Source organism: Antennarius striatus, chromosome 13, assembly GCF_040054535.1.
Source record: "Antennarius striatus isolate MH-2024 chromosome 13, ASM4005453v1, whole genome shotgun sequence".
Lineage (NCBI taxonomy): Eukaryota > Metazoa > Chordata > Actinopteri > Lophiiformes > Antennariidae > Antennarius > Antennarius striatus.
This window is the reverse complement of record NC_090788.1, coordinates 407,501-425,550: the sequence shown is the minus strand read 5'-3', so window position 1 is coordinate 425,550 and position 18,050 is coordinate 407,501. Positions and strand designations below refer to the sequence as shown.

General features: G+C 53.2%; 2 protein-coding genes across 2 annotated transcripts in view; one reads left to right on the top strand and one right to left on the bottom strand.

The window, feature by feature from the left end:
- The first annotated feature begins 339 nt into the window (after nucleotides 1–339).
- LOC137606519 (serine/arginine repetitive matrix protein 5-like) lies at nucleotides 340–5,404 on the top strand. The gene is made up of 2 exons (XM_068331795.1): nucleotides 340–1,947; nucleotides 5,291–5,404. Exon 1 carries the CDS (start codon nucleotides 341–343, stop codon nucleotides 1,097–1,099), a length of 759 nt encoding a protein of 252 aa, XP_068187896.1. The 5' UTR covers nucleotide 340; the 3' UTR covers nucleotides 1,100–1,947; nucleotides 5,291–5,404.
- A 3,851-nt stretch (nucleotides 5,405–9,255) lies between these two features.
- Nucleotides 9,256–18,050, bottom strand: part of LOC137605924 (polypeptide N-acetylgalactosaminyltransferase 10-like) — a 23,596-nt gene continuing 14,801 nt past the window's right edge. Inside the window, exons 5-12 of the mRNA XM_068330860.1 lie at nucleotides 15,756–15,941; nucleotides 15,501–15,684; nucleotides 13,809–13,926; nucleotides 12,225–12,332; nucleotides 11,691–11,912; nucleotides 11,502–11,618; nucleotides 10,330–10,479; nucleotides 9,256–10,256 (exon numbers count right to left, since the gene is read on the bottom strand). Coding sequence (XP_068186961.1) covers nucleotides 10,095–10,256; nucleotides 10,330–10,479; nucleotides 11,502–11,618; nucleotides 11,691–11,912; nucleotides 12,225–12,332; nucleotides 13,809–13,926; nucleotides 15,501–15,684; nucleotides 15,756–15,941 — 1,247 coding nt within the window. The 3' untranslated portion in view covers nucleotides 9,256–10,094. The remainder of the gene's footprint in view (nucleotides 10,257–10,329; nucleotides 10,480–11,501; nucleotides 11,619–11,690; nucleotides 11,913–12,224; nucleotides 12,333–13,808; nucleotides 13,927–15,500; nucleotides 15,685–15,755; nucleotides 15,942–18,050) is intronic.

The following is an 18,050-nucleotide window of genomic DNA, read 5'->3' as shown; positions in this document are numbered from 1 at the left end:
GCGTCGGTTCACGCCTGTGTGTCTGTGTGTGTGTCTGTGTGTGTGTGTGTCTGTGTGTGTGTGTGTGTGTGTGTGTGTGTGTGTGTGCGTCTGTGTGTGTGTGTGTGTGTGTGTGTGTGTGTGTGTGTGTGTGTGTGTGTGTGTGTGTGTGTGTGTGTGTGTGTGTGTGTCTGTGTGTGTGTGTGTGTGTGTGTGTGTGTGTGTGTGTGTGTGTGTGTGTGTGTGTGTGTGTGTGTAGGGGTGATTATTATCCACCACTAGTGAGACAAAGTCGTGCTTCATCAGGTTTTTATGACACTTGAGGAGCTGCAGAGCTTTTTACTCCTGGATTTACGGCTTCATGGAGTTTTTACAGCTAGGAGCAGAAGGACTGGAGCCAGAACACAGCCAGAACCAGAGCCAGAACCAGAACCAGAACCAGAACCAGAGCCAGAACCCTGAACAGAGCCAGAACCAGAACCAGAACCAGAACCAGAACCAGAACCAGAACAGAGCCAGAACCAGAACCAGAGCCAGGACCAGAGCCAGAACCAGAGCCAGAACCAGAGCCAGAACCAGAGCCAGAACCAGAACCAGAACCAGAACCAGAGCCAGAACCCTGAACAGAGCCAGAACCAGAACCAGAACCAGAACCAGAACAGAGCCAGAACCAGAACCAGAGCCAGAGCCAGGACCAGAGCCAGAACCAGAGCCAGAACCAGAACCAGAACCAGAACCAGAACCAGAACCAGAACAGAGCCAGAACCAGAACCAGAACCAGAGCCAGAGCCAGAACCAGAAACAGAGCCAGAGCCAGAGCCAGAACCAGAACCAGAACCAGAACCAGAGCCAGAACCCTGAACAGAGCCAGAACCAGAACCAGAACCAGAACAGAGCCAGAACTAGAACCAGAGCCAGAACCAGAGCCAGAACCAGAGCCAGAACCAGAACCAGAACCAGAACAGAGCCAGAACCAGAACCAGAACCAGAGCCAGAACCAGAGCCAGAACCAGAACAGAGCCAGAACCAGAGCCAGAACCAGAGCCAGAACCAGAACCAGAGCCAGAGCCAGAACCAGAACCAGAGCCACAACCAGAACCAGAACCAGAACCAGAGCTAGAACAGAGCCAGAACCAGAACAGAGCCAGAACCAGAGCCAGAACCAGAACTGAAGCGTCACGTCGTTTAGACGGTTCTCTTCTGATCGATGGAGCTAACGGAGCGTCAGGATGATGTGTTCCAGCCCCGCCTTGTGGGCGTGGCCCTCCTGAGGACATCCCCTCAGAGGTGATCCAGGGGTGACGTCAAAGAGACCAGGAGGGAGGAGCTACTGGAGGGATTATAGACGATGAGACAAGATGAGATGAGATGAGACGAGATGACAAAATGACCAAATGAGATGACGACGAGACGACAAGTTGATGAGATGATGAGACAACAAGATGAGATGACGAAATGATAAGATGAGGACCAAAATGATGAGACGACGAGATGATGACATTGTGAGACAATGAGATGAGATGAGGAAATTTAAACATGACAACCGAAATGACAATACAATGAAATGATGAGATGATGAGACAACGAGACAACGAGATGATAATATGAGACGAGATCATATGATGAAACAACGACAAAATGACGAGACAATGAGACGACGACACAACAAGGTCATGAGATGAGATAATTATGAGACCAGATCAGAGGACAAAACGACAAGATGACAAGACAATTATGAAATGACGAGACGATGAGACGATGAGACGATGAGACGATGAGACGATGAGACGATGAGACGATGAGACGACGCCGACACATCAACCTGACGATGATACACATGAGACAAGCTGATGAGAAAGTGACGCCTGAGGGGCGGTCCAAACACACGGATCACTCACCACGAGTTCGTCTGCATGGAGCCGCCTCCTCGTCGGTCAAACCAGCTCCAATCGATCATGCTGCCATCAGGTATTGATCAGATCAATCAGATCGATCAGGTTCTGACTCGGTTCTGTCCGACGGACTGAAATGTTAAGAAAAGATGAACAAAACATTAGAACCACTCAGATCTTGGCATTTAGCTTGAGGACAATCAGACTCAAACCTCCGTTACCGTTGGCAACGGGATCTCCACGCCGACCGGATTGATTTCACGTTCGCCGAGCGGTAGCGGCGATCGCTCAAAGGTCTCGCCGGGCGTCGCTGTGGGGCTCCTCAGAAACACCGTGTTGTGTTTGATGTTCTCTAATCCCCCCCGGCAGTAGGAGGAGTGGGGGGTGGGGGGTATCGTGGGGAACAGCTGCTTCCTGTTCAGGCTGATCCAGGTATTACCTGCCTGATCCGTCCTGCTGCCGCCTGCCGTCCCCCAACGACCCGGAAAACAAATCCCTGGAGACCGAAAGTCACCTCGGAGCTCCGGTTCCGTTTAGCATCAGGCTGCTAACAGAACGCTACCAGAACGTGTTGGCATGAGGAACCAATCAGCACGCAGGATGTGGTCACGTGCCTCCGACGCCGCGGTCGGATTCGTTCAAGAGCCGCTGCATTGATACCTAGCATATGAGGCTAACTGGATAGGAAGCTAGCATGCTAACGGTTGGGATTAGCTTCATGTTCTCACATCCCATAATAAGTGTCATTCGCGTCGCTTCTCTTCTTTTCTCATCCGGATGCTGTTTGACTAAATTCTGTGTTTTACGTGCCGTCCTGAACGCAGGCCGGTCGGTGGGCTGGTGGGCGTGGTCAATCTGGGAGGAGCGCCTGATTGGACCCCAGCATCTCCAGCATAAACAGATCAGTGGATCCGTCTATCTGCTGGAGAACTGGTTTAACCCCGTCCTTCATCACGGGGGGGTTCATCGCACCAGCAGCACCGTCTCGCACACCTGCTGCCGTTTCCACGGCGACTGTCAACAGTTTAGAACACAGACGCATCCGTTCAGGCGCGAGGCGGCATTCAGCTTCCGCCGAACAGGAAGTAGTTTAGTCGCCACGACGACGAGTTTAAAGAAATGTTCTGTCTTTAAACGGCCGAGCGGGGGACGCAGTACCGCTGGACGCCTCCGGGGGCAGCGTGAGCAACACCACCGCTGGAACGCGACGCCGTCGGCGTTCAGGAGGTTCATCAGGACGGAGACGACCAATCATTTCACTCCCTGGCTTCAGGGGAAGAAGAATAAATAAAAGACGAGGAAGAAATGAAAACGGAGCGATGAGTTAGCGTTAGCGTTAGTGTCACTAAATTATTCAAACGCCGGCGGAATTAAATTACCGACGCCTTCATTCAGCGTCTGGAGACGTGTGGAGTGTCCGTCTGAACAGACCATTAAACCGGATCTGAGTCCGTCTGTAGTGTAGCTGTTAGCATTCACATTAGCTTGTTCGCTATCAGATCCTCGCCGGTCGATTCTGATCCAATAAAAACTCACCGGGGAAAATCTATTCCGTGTTAATTAGAGGGATTGTTAGAGGCGTGTTGCGCCGCTAGTTAAATTAATCTGTTCGTTTATCCTGAATCCTCAAACGCCGGAATTAAATCAAGCTAATGAAGAGCTGCTTATCCCCTCCCCCAGGGCCACGCCTGCTCAGTCAAAGGCTAACGGCGCCGCCAGGATACCGGCGCCGCGAGTCTTTAAAAACAAGCAGATGAGAACGCCGTCACAGGGATGAGAACGCCGTCACGCAGATGAGAACGCCGTCACGCGGATGAGAACGCCGTCACGCGGATGAGAACGCCGTCACGCAGATGAGAACGCCGTCACGCAGATGAGAACGCCGTCACGCAGATGAGAACGCCGTCACGCAGATGAGAACGCTGTCACAGGGATGAGAACGCCGTCACGCAGATGAGAACGCCGTCACGCAGATGAGAACGCCGTCACGCAGATGAGAACGCCGTCACGCGGATGAGAACGCCGTCACGCAGATGAGAACGCCGTCACGCAGATGAGAACGCTGTCACAGGGATGAGAACGCCGTCACGCAGATGAGAACGCCGTCACGCAGATGAGAACTCGCCGTCTCTCCTTTCGGTTGTCTTTATGGGCGTTGTCCGTCTGAGGTTCTGCCTCACAGGAAGTGCCTCACGGCGCCGACGGATGTAAACAGGATGTAAACAGGATGTAAACAGGATGTAAACAAGGAGCTTAATGGACACAAACAAGCGTTCACCAACAGCCAGGAGAGAATTAACTTCCTGGAAGACGAGCGGTGGATTAATGAACGACGCGCCGCTTTAGCCGCGCCGCTCCGGGCTAATCGAACACAATTAGCTAGCGCTGCAGCGACCGCCATAAATAAGAGTTAGCTTAGCGCCCCGAGCGCCGGATCCATCTTCTGCTCGTCGGAGAGTTTCAGTCGGACGAGTTCTAAAAGAAGAACGATGATGAAGAACAGGAAGACGAGGACGGTCTCCAGACGGGTAGATGAGGTTCTCAGCGGTAGATGAGGTTCTCATAGGTAGATGAGGTTCTCAGAGGTGGATGAGGTTCTCAGAGGTGGATGAGGTTCTCAGCGGTAGATGAGGTTCTCAGCGGTAGATGAGGTTCTCAGCGGTAGATGAGGTTCTCAGCGGTAGATGAGGTTCTCAGCGGTAGATGAGGTTCTCAGAGGTGGATGAGGTTCTCAGCGGTAGATGAGGTTCTCAGCGGTAGATGAGGTTCTCAGCGGTAGATGAGGTTCTCAGCGGTAGATGAGGTTCTCAGCGGTAGATGAGGTTCTCAGTGGTAGATGAGGTTCTCAGCATTAGATGAGGTTCTCAGCGGTAGATGAGGTTCTCAGTGGTAGATGAGGTTCTCAGCGGTAGATGAGGTTCTCAGTGGTGGATGAGGTTCTCAGCGGTGGATGAGGTTCTCAGCGTTGGATGAGGTTCTCAGCGCTAGATGAGGTTCTCAGCGGTAGATGAGGTTCTCAGCGGTGGATGAGGTTCTCAGCGGTAGATGAGGTTCTCAGCGGTAGATGAGGTTCTCAGCGGTAGATGAGGTTCTCAGCGGTAGATGAGGTTCTCAGCGGTGGATGAGGTTCTCAGCGGTAGATGAGGTTCTCAGCGGTAGATGAGGTTCTCAGCGGTGGATGAGGTTCTCAGCGGTAGATGAGGTTCTCAGCGGTGGATGAGGTTCTCATAGGTAGATGAGGTTCTCAGCGGTGGATGAGGTTCTCAGCGGTAGATGAGGTTCTCAGCGTTGGATGAGGTTCTCATAGGTAGATGAGGTTCCTAGAGGTGGATGAGGTTCTTCTTCAGGGGTTCCGTTAATGTGAGAGGAGGAATGGCGTTCCGGTTCTTTCCATCAAACTGTCTCCGTGTTGCTTCCAGCTGATTTGTGTCACCGTGGCGACGTGAACGGGGTGTTGCTACCGTAACCGATCCGATTGGCCGTCATCCATCACTTCCTGATGAGACATACGTCAGGCGTGATCGAGGTTCTTCTTCCTGCGTTGAGGCTCCAAAGCGCTGAACAGACTTCCAGCCAATCAAGCAGAGGAAACACGGCGGCAGTGTGGGCGGGGCCTCATTGATTTCCTGAGCTCCGGTTTCTGCCTCATTACTCACTGGAGCTCATCTGGAGACGCCGCCGCCGCCGCCGCCGCCCCGTGGAGGAAAGAGTCCAGTCACAAACCTAATCGAGAGCCAATCAGAGGTTTCATGTTGGGATCGTTTCACTGCTGATGGCGAAGGCCACGCCCACTCTGTGAGATCACGCCATGTTTCCACGACGAGCAGTGTAAGACAAACAGGTTCATTGGTCCGGAGGGAACTAACAGCTAACAGCTGGTTGGCTCAGCTGCTAGCATTAGCATCAGCTGTTCAATCCGCCTAATTTAGTAGTTTGGTCAACTTCCTGTTTGTACAGGAAGTTAAAACCAGAACATGAATAAACATTCTCACCTAGAGGAGAATACACTTTCATTCCAGAATGTTCATCTGATCCGACCAGGTGACGGATCACACCTGAGTGTGTTTGTTTGTTTGTTGGTCTGATGTAAATAAACAATGACATCATTCACGCCTGAAGACAAAGAACCATATCGGTTCAGAGCAGGAAAGACTAAAAATAGGTCCTGTGTGTGTGTGTGTGTGTGTGTGTGTGTGTGTGTGTGTGTGTGTGTGTGTGTGTGTGTGTGTGTGTGTGTGTGTGTGTGTGTGTGTGTGTGTGTGTGTGTGTGTGTGTGAAACACCTTCCTCTCCGGTGAGACGGATTACACCACAAACACAACCTGTAATCCTCTTCCTCTCAAACTCGTGTTCCTTATCGGAGTTTTATTGTGGCGGGGGAGCTTTGTTTTGAAAATCCTCTCCACCAATAGCAACGCTTAAAAAACAACAAATGTAGTAAAACACAACAAACAAACAACACAACAAACGATTAGTAACGTTTACATCAGGAGAACCAGCTGGAACACGGGGGGTGGGGGGGTTCTAACCTGAAGCAGGAACACAGCTCCACCGGCACAGAGAAAAACCTCCTTTATCTGCAGCAGATTCAATCTGCCCCCCACCACAACCCCCACTGCCCCCCCACCCCTCCAGATCAGATGGCCCTCATCTCATTTAGGAACCAACCCCCCCCCACTGCTGCTGAATGTCTCCATCAGGAGAACAACAGAGATGAACCTGGACTGTTTCACTGTGTGAACCTGGACTGTTTCACTGCGTGAACCTGGACTGTTTCAGGTGTGAACCTGGACTGTTTCACTGCGTGAACCTGGACTGTTTCACTGCGTGAACCTGGACTGTTTCACTGTGTGAACCTGGACTGTTTCACCGTGTGAACCTGGACTGTTTCACCGTGTGAACCTGGACTGTTTCACCGCGTGAACCTGGACTGTTTCACCGTGTGAACCTGGACTGTTTCACCGTGTGAACCTGGACTGTTTCACTGCGTGAACCTGGACTGTTTCACCGTGTGAACCTGGACTGTTTCACTGTGTGAACCTGGACTGTTTCACTGTGTGAACCTGGACTGTTCTGAATCATAACCAGATGAACTCATGAATAAAAATGTTTCACGCTTTGTTTTCTCAGCGTTTTGGGCTCCAAAGCGTCGCCGTGGCGATAATCAGATCGCTGCATCTGATTGGTTTGATCTTCCGCTCTAATCACACAGAACATCAACTTCATTATTCATGCGTTTCCTTCCTGCTTTGTAGCGACGGCCTCAGAAATATTGAACTTGGGGATCGGGGTAATTACTGGCTGTTTGCCCCCCCAGGAGAAAATCAGAGATGAATCGAGCCGACGTCTCCGGTTTCATCACGACGAGTTCCTGCAAACGTTGCGACGCGGGAGACAGGATGTTCAACACTCCATCACCATCGCCATGACAACGAGGATGACGCTCGCTTTTAGCTCGCTGACATCAGGACCAGTGAGCGACACATCGGTTGAGCGGCTAGCAGCGGTCATAGCCACACCGAAGCATTAGCAATTAGCAGCCTGCAGCCATTAGCAGCTAAATCAAAGAAGAAAAGTGAATCTCAACTTACAGGATATGGGATGTCAGATGTTGGAGGGTTAAAGGTCATGTCCCCTGGGCAACTGGAGGCGTCACTACAGGCGAAAGAGTCCCAGACCGCAACACTGCACTAGCATTAAGATTAGCATGATGTTTACTGAGGGTCTGAAGCTGCAGTTCCACTAATGACCACAAGAAAATAAAAGGGTTGCACACGGATGCTAAAGAAAAGGGTTAGCATATTGCACAGATGATAAAAGGTTAGCACATCGCACATAGATGCTGAAGAGTTAGCATATTGCACACAGATACTAGACAAAGGGTTAGCATATTACACACAGATGCTAAGGGGGTTTGTTTGCATTAGCTTCAGTCTGAAACATGGACCCCAGCTCTGTGAAGCTTCTGTCATGCTAGCAGCTCCGTTCAAAAGCTACTCTGGTTAAGAGCATTAGCATGCTAACTCACACTAATTAGCATGTGGTGCAGCTGAGCTCCTTTAAATTAGCATGTTAGCTTAGCAGCAGGAAGAGGAGTCTCCAGTCACACTGGAGGGAGGAGTTGGTCCTCGTAGCTCCGCCCACGTGTGTTGCTGTCACTTTAGAGTTGAGACGGGCGTCGTTACCATGGCAACACATCTGTCTCGGACGCGATGCGGGGTCGGGACAGAGATGGAGCTGGCGGCTCCGCGTGGCTGCAGGAAAATCAATGAGGCCCCGCCCACTGCCCCAGAGCGCCGCCTCATCAATCAGAAGCCATAAAGAACACATCCGTTCTGGATGGCTGTCGCCACGGCGACAACACAAACGCCGGAGCGTTTACTCGATCAATACGGCGATAAATCCTCCTCCTCCTCACCGAGGAAGGACGGAGACGCCCAGAGAATACCTGAGGAGGTATTCTCTGGGCCATGCTACCGCTACGCTAAAGTTAGCCCGGCTCCGGACCAGCATGCTGAGGGAACGCTGATGATCTCTAATTAACTGGAAACAAATGGAAACGTGATAACGTGAACCAGGAAGTGGTTGTCGGCGCCGCCGAGGAGCAGAAGCAGGGATCTAATGATTTACAATTAATACACAGCTAAAACCGTTTCATTAGCATTTCACTGCTAACGCCGCGGCGCTGTGAGGTTCTGTCAGCGTCCAATCAGGATCCACAACTGGGCCGACCTGCTAACCCCACACCGCTGCAGCGGCCGATGAATCAACGAAACCCGGACGCACCGCTAGCCGCTATCATTCTGTCCTACCAGACCTACGGGACAGGAAGTGGCGGCGGGATGCAGATGTCCACATTCGACTCATTCTGGCCACCTCGTCGCCCCCGGCAACGGATCAGCGCCAATCATCAGGGAAAAAAACAGACTAGACGTCACGGTGACGGCAGGAGACATGCCTGAAACACGCAGAGGGAGTTCAATCACAGGTGACCAACACGTCCTTACGGTGGAGGTGGGCGGGGCCTGGGTGGGGGCTAAGAAAATGGGCGTGGTTAATTTGTGAAGAGTAAACTGTTTTATCACGAAAAACACGAGAAAAAACCCCACGAGAAAATCAAGAGAAACGAAGTTAAAACACCTGGCATACGATTGGACGGCAGCTTGTGGTGACTCACCTGAGGGGGCGGAGCCAAACAGAACCTCCAGTATTCCAAACAGGTGGAATTAATTTTCTGATTTGTGCGCCTGTGCCTCGTTTTAGGTGTATTCACGGAAAACTCAAAAATCCTGATGATGGTTTTGCTCACTTGAAATATCTTCCAGTAACACCTGAGGAAAACTCACCTGAGGTCACCTGACACCTTCACCACACCTGAGACAGGATTCATCCAAATATAGAAACTTTAATTTCACATGTCAGCAAAAATATGTCACAGAGGTTCAGATAAATATCAGTAGAAAAAATATCCGTCGCCTCTGGGGATAGAAAATGTACAGCCCAGCTCCACCGGGCGACAGCGGCGCAGACGGCGGCGCAGACGGCGGCGCAGACGGCGGCGCAGACGGCGGCTCCGCAGCAGGAGGACCTTCAGAGTTGTGGACGACAGACGGACCGACAGCAGAATCACAGGAGAATCAGAACCCAGAATAAAGATTTTTATCACAGTGGAAAAAAAAGCTGGAAGAAACGGAACCCGTTACCATGGAGATGAGAACCCTAGTGCACACGTGCAACGTGCAAACAGAACAACACAAGATCATTACTGGACTTCAGAGACAACTTCCTGTTTGGCTGATGACATCATCTGAGTCCGACCAATCACATTCAGAGTTCTTCCACCAATGAGGCGCTGGGATCCGGGGGAAGGCGGGGTCCACACGGAACCACGCCTTGTAATTAGAGGGGACCAGCATTTAGACAGGAAGTCCAGGTCACCTGACCCACCAACCAGGAAGAAGAACCGGGCGGAGCTGAGTGTCAAACAGAACCGGGTCCAGCCGGAGTGGGCGGTCCAATCGCAAGTGGGTGGGGCCGTCCATGTCCTGAACCGTCCTCCAACAAGGCACTGGGATTTCACGTGGACCCCCCCACCAGTCCACCAGGTGGGTCGCTCTGGGGACCGAGGCCTACGGGGGGCGTGACCTCTGGGGACGGGGCCTCAGCGGGCCCCAATGAAGCGCTCCAGGACGGTGGCGTTGGGTCGCTCTGAGGGGGCGGGGCCTCAGGGGGCCCCGTTGAAGCGCTCCAGGACGGTGGCGTTGGTCCTCTCCCAGCGCCACTGCTGGGTGGGGGCCGCGGGGTCGCAGGCGTTCATGAACACCCGCCGGTCCGACGGGCTGCTGTCCATGCAGCTGTTGCTGACCGGGTGGAACAGGGTTCGGTCCTGGGGGGGACAGGAAGCGGGCGTTTAGAGCGGGTGTGGTCCTGAGGGGCGGGGCCTGAGGGGCGGGGCCTACCTTCCTGTAGCGCCACAGCTGGTTGCCCTTCATGCCGTGACAGTCGTACAGCGTCACCGGGGAGCTGTGGGACACGGCGTCGAAGCACACCTTCTTGGTGTGAACCGGGTCACCGACCCGGATGTCCTCCCGCCAGCCGAAGGTGAACACCTGCAGAACACGCCCGTCAGAACCAGGACCAGAACTGGATCCAGAACTAAATCCTGGACCAGAACCAGGACCAGAACTGGATCCAGAACTAAATCCTGGACCAGAACCAGGACCTGAACTGGATCCAGAACTAAATCCTGGACCAGAACCAGAACAAGAACTGGATCCAGAACTAAATCCTGGACCAGAACCAGAACCAGTTCGATGTGAAGGAGCCTTCACAGATCCGGATCAGAACCAAGTCATGTTTCTGCTAACGGTGTCTAACGGTCCGGATCCGTTAGACACCGTTAGCGGAAACATGACTTGGTTCTGATCCGGATCGGACCCTTGAGGTGGGGGGCGGCCCCTGAACGCACGCCGGGCGGCGCTTACTCGTCTCTACGGTGTAAATGTCAGGATCAGAATGCTGAGTCAGGACGGACAGCTGATGTCCTGTTGTCTGGCGCCGACGGAAGCTCCGCCCCCGCGGCGTGACAGTGAAATTGAACGTCCTGCTGGTGATTTGTGGCGCGGCGCTTCCTGTCTGGTGCGGCGTCCCGGCGGTGACAGATTAAACTCCAATGTGTCTCCCTATTAAAACCGTTAAAGTGTCACCGCGGTGATGGACACAGGGGGGCGGAGCCTTCTCCGAGACAGTGTGTGAGTGTGTGTGTGTGTGCGTGTGTGTGTGTGTGTGTGTGTGTGTGTGTGTGTGTGTGTGTGTGTGCGTGTGTGTGTGTGTGCATCATCTGTAAGGAGAAACACTCCTGGTTCCTATGGAGACGAGGCGTTCAAGTCCTCTGGGAAGAACACCGAACAAGAATCCCGCTGTCACTAACTACCACTAAATACCACTAACTATCATTAACTACCACTAACTACCACTGTCACTCATTACCACTAACTACCACTAACTACCACTATCATTAACTACCACTAACTACCCTTAGCTACCATTAACTACCACTAATTACCACTAACTACCACTAACTAACCACAGTCACCCAGACCTCCCCCGGTACCGTTCACCTGTCCCTCACCTGGCCGTGGCTCCACCCCACGTCGCCCCGCCCCTTGACGCAGTTCTCCAATCGGATGGGGCTCCCGGACACGAAGTGTTTGCTCTCCAGACACATCCCGCTGCCCACGTTCCTCACCTGCACACAGGTGTGAGACGGTTCAGAGTGGCCCCGCCCCGTCCGGACTGTCACCACGGCGACCGGGCCTACCTCGCCCCAGGCGGCGGCGGGCGGCTCCACGGGGGGGTAGTGTTTGGGCAGGTCCCAGGCCACCTGGCTCATGAACCAGCTGAAGCTGCGGCAGTGGAGGCGTGTCCTCAGCTCCTTCTGCGCCGTCATGTCTCCGGCCGACAGGTGGCGGTACTCCGGCCGGCGCCGGTACACGAACTCGGCGAACTCGTCCATCCACACCTCGGCCACGCGCTTCAGGTTCTGGAAGCAGGTAACCCCTCACCTTTACTCCACAGTCAGCATGCTACGTTAGCATAGCAACATTAGCATAGCATACTAATGATCAATAATGAACGGACAATTCCCAATCGATATGAACACGGGCACGCTAACTGACGCTAGTACGATGTCCCTCCGCTTGTTAGCAGATTGCTAGCAGACGTAGCATCTCGAGGTTGAAACTTTAGCTTTCACACAACAACAAATAACCATGAGCAGTTAGCTGTTAGCTATTAGCTGCTAGGTGTCAGGTGCTAGCTGTTAGCTGCTCAGGCCTGAGGACCAGAGACTCACCCGGGCCAGGCTGACCCCACCAGGAACCTTGTAGGGGACGTACTTCCTGTAGATGTGTCCAACCCTGGAGCAGGGCGTGTCCTCCATCCGACCCCCACACATCCACACCTGAGGAAGACAGGAAGTAGACCCATCAGACAGGAAGTAGACCCGTTAGACAGGAAGTAGACCCATCAGACAGGAAGTAGACCCATCAGACAGGAAGTAGACCCATCAGACAGGAAGTAGACCCATCAGACAGGAAGTAGACCCATCAGACAGGAAGTAGACCCATCAGACAGGAAGTAGACCCATCAGACAGGAAGTAGACCCATCAGACAGGAAGTAGACCCATCAGACAGGAAGCAGACCCATCAGACAGGAAGTAGACCCATCAGACAGGAAGTAGACCCATCAGACAGGAAGTAGACCCATCAGACAGGAAGTAGACCCGTCAGACAGGAAGTAGACCCGTCAGACAGGAAGCTGGTGTACCGTTGGGTTCCTGACGGCTCCAGACCAACCGGCCGTACGTTTAAAGTTCACCGGGGGGCGGGGCCGCTCTGGTGACCCGACAGCAGCTCATTAAATGTTCGTTAACATTCTCGTGTCGAGGAAAATGAAACGCTCACAGAATGACTGATGGTGTTGCCATAGCGATCCGTGTTCTTTAAGGGGGGAAATGAGAAAACATAAGAAATGATGGATGAGGACACGGCTGGGGGGACGCTGGGGGGACGCCGGCAACACGCCGGCTCTGGGCGGCCGGACCGAGATCAGGACTGGGATCAGGACTAGATCAGGACCGGGGGTCTGGAGGGGGGGGGGGCTTACAGAACCACAGTTCATCACAAGGTCACTGATGGGAGGCGGGGAATTGGGACGGACATGTAGCGTATCGGAGGTAGCGTAGCGGTATTGTTAGCGTGGCTGTGGAGGTAGCATAGCTGTAGTGTTAGCATTGCTGTAGTGTTAGCGTAGCGGTGACGTTAGCGTAGCTGTGACGTTAGCGTAGCTGTGACGTTAGCGTAGTTGTGACGTTAGCATATCTGTGGTGTTAGCGTAGCAGTGGCATTAGTGTAGCTGTGGCATTAGCATAGCGGAGGAATCCATCAATAAGTCATTATAAAGGGGGGGTGTTGCTGCTCCTCACTCCTCACTCAAACACAAGAGCTCTATAATTGGTTGCCTCACTTCGGGGGGTGTGTCTAAACGGGTTTGACAGGAAGTAGATTCAGACTATGAGCTCCTTTAATCAATGTTAGCGTTTAGCGGCTAATGACAGATGACTTCCTGTTGAATGACACAAAATATTTTAAAAATATCTTGAGTTAAAAATATAAAACAGACATTAAACGTTGCCTGACCCCCGACCATCAGTGACCCCCCCACCCCCCAGGAGGATTACTGAGGATCAGTCGCCAGCAGCTGTCCAATCAAATCACAGCGCGGCGGTGGCTTCCTGCTTAATAGAGTGAGACGCCCCGAACGACTCTACCCAGAATTCAATTACCAGGACAAGGGGGGGGAGATGGGGGTGGGGGGCAGACCCCGACAGGAAGAGGAGTTGTCACCATGGCGATACCTGAGGGAGACGCTGCTCACCTTGAAGGAGATCTCGTACTGCTCTCCTCCCCAGATCTCCAGACCCGTGTCATATCCTCCCAGCTCCCAGAACCACTTCCTGTCTACGGCGAACAGCCCCCCCGCCATCACCGGAGACCTGCAGGACACCAGGACGGGGGGCGGTGAGGGACAAACAGCAGAGGGCGCTTAAGTTCAGTAAAAACCAACGAGAAAGAAACGGTTTCTATGAGGGAGTGGATCTGCTGCACGGCTTCGTCTGATTGGCTGAGCAGGTGAGAGAACACCGGGAACGTTTCCATGGCGACGTCCAGAAGAGCTACAGCTACAGGTATTTGTGTTTATAGTCAAAAGAGGCTATTAGCCACAAAGCTAACATCATGCTAGTGAACTCATTGACTGCTGCTAGCCAGAATGCTAACGAATGCTAATCGTGTTTTGACAGAACGCTATTGGTCCGTTCAGATCAGAAGCTTTCATTCGTCTTCATATCCATCATCGGGTCGTATGGCGTCGGATGAAGGATCAGCTGATGTGTCTTTAAGACTCAGGCCCCGCCCACCACCCACCGCCCCCCGGCGCTCCAGGAATGCTCTGATAAGTGACGTTTAATTAGCGCCGCTCGGCTCGTGGCGAGATGAGACGCGTGGACAAAAGAGGGTGTCAGAGACGTGAGAACGGGATGAAACCGCACTCCCACACGCCTCCCAGACGGATTCCGCCTTCCCATCATGCCTCACTCTCCGCTGCAGCAATGTCAATCACAAGGAAAATGAAAATCTTTACGACTCAAATTGGATTTGCACTGATGAAGGTCATCGCATCGAGCAAGACGAGCAGAATAACTCCAGAAACCAGGATTGATGGCGATCCCTCCGCCGAGGCCACGCAGGCCGACGCCCACTGCATTCCCCCAACGCCATGGCCAGCGACGGACGGCGTGTCTGGATGGAGGTCACGTTGAGTTAAGAGCCTCGAGACGGTTCTGTTCAACCTCGTCTGAGGTCCGAAGCAACGGACAAGAAGGGAGCGTCAATCAAAAGCAACGGATTAGAAGGGAGCGTCAATCAAAAGCAACGGATTAGAAGGGAGCATCAATCAAAAGCAAAAGACAATAAGGGTGTGTCACTCAAAAGCTACAGATTACAAGGGAGTGTCAATCAAATCAAAACACACAAGAAGGGAGTGTCAATCAAAAGCTACACACAAGAAGGCAGCGTCAATCAAAAGCAATGGGTTAGGAGTGCCAATCAAAAGAAACACGAAAGAATGGAGCGTCAATCAATCAAAACACACAAGAAGGGAGTGTCAATCAAAAGCTATGGATTAGAAGGGAGTGTCAATCAAAAGCTACACACAAGAAGGCAGCGTCAATCAAAAGCAATGGATTATGAGTGCCAATCAAAAGAAACACAAAAGAATTGAGCGTCAATCAATCAAAACACACAAGAAGGGGAGTGTCAATCAAAAGCTATGGATTAGAAGGGAGTGTCAATCAAAAGATACACACAAGAAAGGACTGTCAATCAAAAGCAACCGATTACAAGGGAGTGTCAATCAAAATCAAAACACACAAGAAGGGAGTGTCAATCAAAAGCAACGGATAGATCACGATGAATCATATGAGGTCGGGGTGGACGACACCCACTAGAACCATTTCCTGACACCCGGCTTCCCCCTGTAGGGGCGTACTGGGGGTGGGGGGTCACTCACTCAAAGGGTTCGCTGGGGTCGCCCTTCTGCAGCTGGGGGGGGATGGGGATCCGTTTGTAGTACATCTCCCAGTCGAAGGCCCCCCTCATGGCGTCCCCCGCCTGCGTCTCATAGCCGAAGTTGTCGTGGTCGATCACGTCGATCATCGGGCAGACGATGGTCTTCCTGTTCTGGGCGATCCGGTCTGGGGGGGGGGTCGGAAGGTTACAGCTAGCCTGGCAGGCTAGCAGGTTAGTAGCGCTGTTAGCGTCTCACCCAGCAGCGGCGGCAGCCAGTTGACGTTAGCCTCGCAGTGGGAGTCCAGGAAGGTGATGACCTCGCCTTTAGCGGCGGCTGCGCCCAAGAGGCGGGTCCTGATAAGCCCCTCCCTCTTCTTGGTCCTCAGGATGCGGACTTTGGGCAGACGGACCATGTAGTCCTCCAGCGCCACCTTCAGGTGCTCTGCAGATATTAGAGTAGATGAGTCACAATACCACCACAGGCCACGCCCTCCATCCTGATTGGTTGACCAAACGAGGTAACGCCCACTTCTGTCCATAAAATACAAATGAGTTAGTAGCCAATAATCAATAAATAAATGTCGCTCGGACGCGACGTAGCTTCACCAACACCCCCCACTCCCTGACATCACATGATCCTCCTAGCAGGAAGCTCCTCCCACTGAGTTCCCAGAAGTCATTTCCTGTCGTCTGTCAGTGAACAACGTCTAAACGGCACAAACGTCTCTTCCTGTGATCCATTAGCCGCCGCCGTCAGACAACATCTGCTCCAGCCATATGCTGCCCCCCCCACAGCGACAGACAGATGATCCATCAGAGGGTGGCCCCGCCCACACGATCTCTGCTCGCTGCCGCCGCCGACAGAAATCAATCCCGCCCCAAATGGAGGCAGTAAATCTTCCTGCGGCGCCGTCGAGTAACTCCTGACAGGTCCATAAAGAAGAGACTAGGCTCCGCCCCCCAGAGGCAGGGTTAATTACATCGCTGAGGTCACGACCTGAGGAGCGTTTAATAACGATCCTGTCCAATCACAGCAGCCTTAGAGTCAATGTGACCCCACAGATCAATCCCCCCGCCCTCATGGACAGCGGGCAAATCACACGACCCGAACACCAAGAGCGGGGCGGAGTTCTGGATCAGTGATTGATCAGTGATTGATCAATGATCCTGTTCTCATCCCTCCCCCCCGCTCGTCCCTCCTGTTCTGATGCTGTCTGGCAGCCGCCGCCTCTTGGGGGCGGGGCTCCTGATCCCATTGGACGACCAGAGACATCCGCCGCCAAAACCAACAGACATGAAGGGGGCGGGTCCTCAGATCTGTCACCCCCCCAGGCCCCTCCCCTGTCATTTAGTCTTAATGAGCGGTGGTAAACGACAGCCAGCCCCCTCCGTCCGCGCCCCCCGTCACCCCCCATCCAGAGGGGTATTTAGGTGATGACAGGCATCAAGAGACGAGCGACAAGCACCGTCCATCAAACCGCCACCCCAGCGTCCAGAGCCCCCGCTGGAGGGCGGGGCTTAAGGCCGCTGACGAGGTAATTAAAGGAGCTGCTGTCGGTCTGGAGGAACGACAGACGACGAGTCTCAGCTTGAAGCTGAATTCACCACGAGAATCCAGATAATCAATAATCAATGATCAATAACATCAGGATTATCTTCTAGTCCATCCACCACCTGATGCAGGTTCTGGGGTTTCACATCCAGGAGTCATGTGACTGAGGTCAGCCAATCACAGAAGGTCTGAACGAGGACCCGGATGTTAGCCACGCCCACTCGAGAACTCATTTCCCAGCATCCACTGCAGGACGGCCGCCATTGATCAATCAATCACAAACAGCATGGAGGAAGTGACATCATCAGGCTGTGACATCACCAATGACATCAGACTGGAACCAGATCCAGAACCAGAACCAGATCCAGAACCAGATCCAGGTCCAGGTCCAGATCCAGGTCCAGATCCAGATCCAGGTCCAGGTCCAGATCCCGGTCCAGGTCCAGATCCAGGTCCAGGTCCAGATCCAGGTCCAGGTCCAGATCCAGGTCCAGATCCAGAGCGTCGGCTTCTGAGCCGTTTCGTTTATGAAATGTTTCCTCAGCTGAACAAACACGCGTCCATCAGACGGACGCAGCAGCAGCGTTACCATGACGACCCTTCATGGAACACACGGCGCTAATGAACCTGAAGCTCCGCCTCCGGACGGCGTTCCAACTTATTTGGCATCATTGGGATGGGGGGGTTTGGGGGTTTGAGGGGGGCATCTTTGCCAGGATGCTTCTTGGCGGCGAGGCGGAGGGTTTTTAATTGAATTAACCTCAGATTACAGAGGAAGCAGGACGGCGCCCAGACCCTGGAACCCGTCCCAGACCCTGGAACCCGTCCCAGACCCTGGAACCCGTCCCAGACCCTGGAACCCGTCCCAGACCCTGGAACCCGTCCCAGACCGCTGGACCCGGACCAGCAGGACCAGCTGGAGATCCGGTCTGAACACAATCACTTCCTGTCGGTCTGGCTGGACCAGGAGGAGGAGCCCCGAACGGAGGATAAACAATA